General features: G+C 40.0%; 1 protein-coding gene across 1 annotated transcript; it reads left to right on the top strand.

Moving 5' to 3' along the window:
• The first annotated feature begins 772 nt into the window (after positions 1-772).
• On the top strand, positions 773-1,733 carry LOC147608277 (uncharacterized). Its single transcript, XM_086789058.1, has 3 exons — positions 773-793; positions 879-1,068; positions 1,410-1,733. Exons 1-3 carry the CDS (start codon positions 773-775, stop codon positions 1,625-1,627), a joined length of 429 nt encoding a protein of 142 aa, XP_086645184.1. The 3' UTR covers positions 1,628-1,733.
• Positions 1,734-2,468: the final 735 nt, after the last annotated feature.

The following is a 2,468-nucleotide window of genomic DNA, read 5'->3' as shown; positions in this document are numbered from 1 at the left end:
ATAAACACATACATATATATGTGTGTGTGTGTGTGTGAACCATCTATGTGGAGCTATTTTTTAATACTCTCCACATGCAAGCGATATGGGGTTTTTTTTAAAAGAAATTAGGCTTCCTACAGCATGAAGGGAGGCAAGGATGCTATGTGTAACCTTTTTGATTGAGACTAATACCTAAGAAGGAATAGACAAGCTTGATAAAGAAAAGAATGTGAAGCTTGCCTTAAATATCTAATAGCTTAAGAAGCCTAAATAAGAGGGCATGCTCCCATGTTCTCTCTCTCTCTCTCTCTCTCTCTCTCTCTCTCTCTCTCTCTCGATTGACTAAGACTAATAACTAAGAGGGAATAGACAAGCCTAATAAAAAATAGAATGTGAAGCTTGCCTTAAATATTTAATAGCTTAAAAAGCCTAAGTGAGAGGGCATGCTCCCATGTTCCCACGTTCTTCTCTCTCTCTCTCTCTCTCTCTCTCTGTCTCTCTCTCTCTTTTGCACACACATGCATGCATACAAGCACTAAGGTTAAAGTGCAAATTATTCTCTTTCCCATGTGCGCTTGCACGTGTACACATGAATGTCACCTATGTGAATAAGAAAAAGACATGTGTAAATATACATAACATCTATAGATAGGATTGGTTTAAAACACTTTTGTCAAAGTGATGCAGTGAACTACGGTTCTAGAAAGGTTGGGTTTGCTTCATCTTAGAAAAGGTTACTATTGGGAGAGAATATGAAGAAAATACTGGTTCAATAATATCTCGTCACCCCATGGTGAGGATGATGCATATTGTAAGGGTTTTGCAGCCCAACGTTGGGTTAGTTTTGAAATTTTGGACTTGTTCAACAGGGGCTTGTGTAATTATAAAACAACGAGGCGACGTGCCAACCCCTTCCACGCTTGCGGATCCTGCAAAGCCGCCCGCCCGCCCGCCCGCCCGCCCGCATCGCACTCCTCCCAAGGCTCACGGCAATCTCTACACTATATAACGGCTGCAGCAAGTCTCCACAGTTTTCCAAGCGTACTGCACATTTTTACAACTCGCTCGTTAATCGTCTTGCAGAGTGTGAGATCGTTTGGCCTCTTTCTTTCTGTGTGTGTGCGCGCGTGTGTGTGTAGAGACAGACAGACAGACAGACAGAGAGAGAGAGAGAGAGAGGGATTTGCTGCAGCTATCTCAACTTTATTTGCGCTTCCTGCATCTGTTGCTGGTCCATATATATATACATATGTGTGTGTGTATTGACATGATCAAGCAAGATCAAAGAAAGCTAAGAAATCTAGATGGGTTTTTGTGTGTGTGTAAGAGAGAGAGAGAGAGAGAGAGAGAGCGAGAGAGATTGCTATCGTCTGCTCTACTCATTGTTTTGTTTTGTTTTCTTGTTTGGTCGGTTTTTGATTTTACAGGGCTTTGTCTCTACAAGAAAACAATGGCTTTCCCTCCCTTGAAGGGATCGGTAGCTATGGCTCTGGTGGTGTGTGCTATTCTGAGTGCTGATAGCGTGATGGCCCAGAGTGGATCCCCTGCCCCATCCCCAGCATCAGGCGCAGCTGATCATATGACCCCAATGGCCCTCGCTGAAATGGCCTTCCTATCGCTTCTCGTTGGTGCCCTCTTCAGCTAAACCAATTCTACATCATGGATATGTATATTTGTCAAGGCCAAATTTCAATAATGCTTTAACAATAAACTCTATAAAAATATGTATGAAATTTGTACATGCTCTTTGATCACTTCAATCCACGTGCCTTACTTTCTTGTATCACCTTTTAGTTCTTGGTCCACATTTAATTGGTCTTCTCCTTGACTTTCGCCCTGTTAACACTTGAATACAATAGATGGTTAGGCTCAGCCCAGTATCCAAAGTGTTTCCCCTTCCATGGATACCATCAAGATATGGTTGCTTGCAAGGTCAGAATCATTTGTATCATCGCATCCTTATTCAGTTTATTAATCAAATGCACATACCAACACATATGCACACACTTATATCCAACCCTTCATCAACAGCTCTCTGAAATATAATGCAATTCCCCATTGGCACTAGACTAGTTGTTAAAGTGTGATCAAACTTAGGGAGAGATTTTGGAGCAGTAATAGAAGCTTGTATCCAACTTGGATATTAGATATCTTAGAAAAATCTTCCTTTGTATTTGAGGATGGACATTGATATGTGATTTGTTAAATAGAGCATTTTGATATAAGATGTAAATACAGACTTTTCTTTATATATATATATATATATATTGGTCCAAAAAAAGAAAAAGAAAATGTAATACTCTCTTTACACAAAAGCTAAGAACATATACAAAAAGAAGACATAACCTCGTTATCTTATACCTCAGGTAAGATTAATATAGTCCAATAAATTTTTAAGGACATATATAACTGCCAATTTGTTATGCCTTTTTCCTTTCTCCCAAGAAATGTCGAGGTTATGAATCTACCACCTCTCTTCGGTCCTA

This window comes from Cibotium barometz, chromosome 53 (assembly GCF_041138505.1).
Source record: "Cibotium barometz isolate CiBa-2024 chromosome 53, ASM4113850v1, whole genome shotgun sequence".
Lineage (NCBI taxonomy): Eukaryota > Viridiplantae > Streptophyta > Polypodiopsida > Cyatheales > Cibotiaceae > Cibotium > Cibotium barometz.
This window is presented reverse-complemented; position numbering and strand designations above follow the sequence as displayed.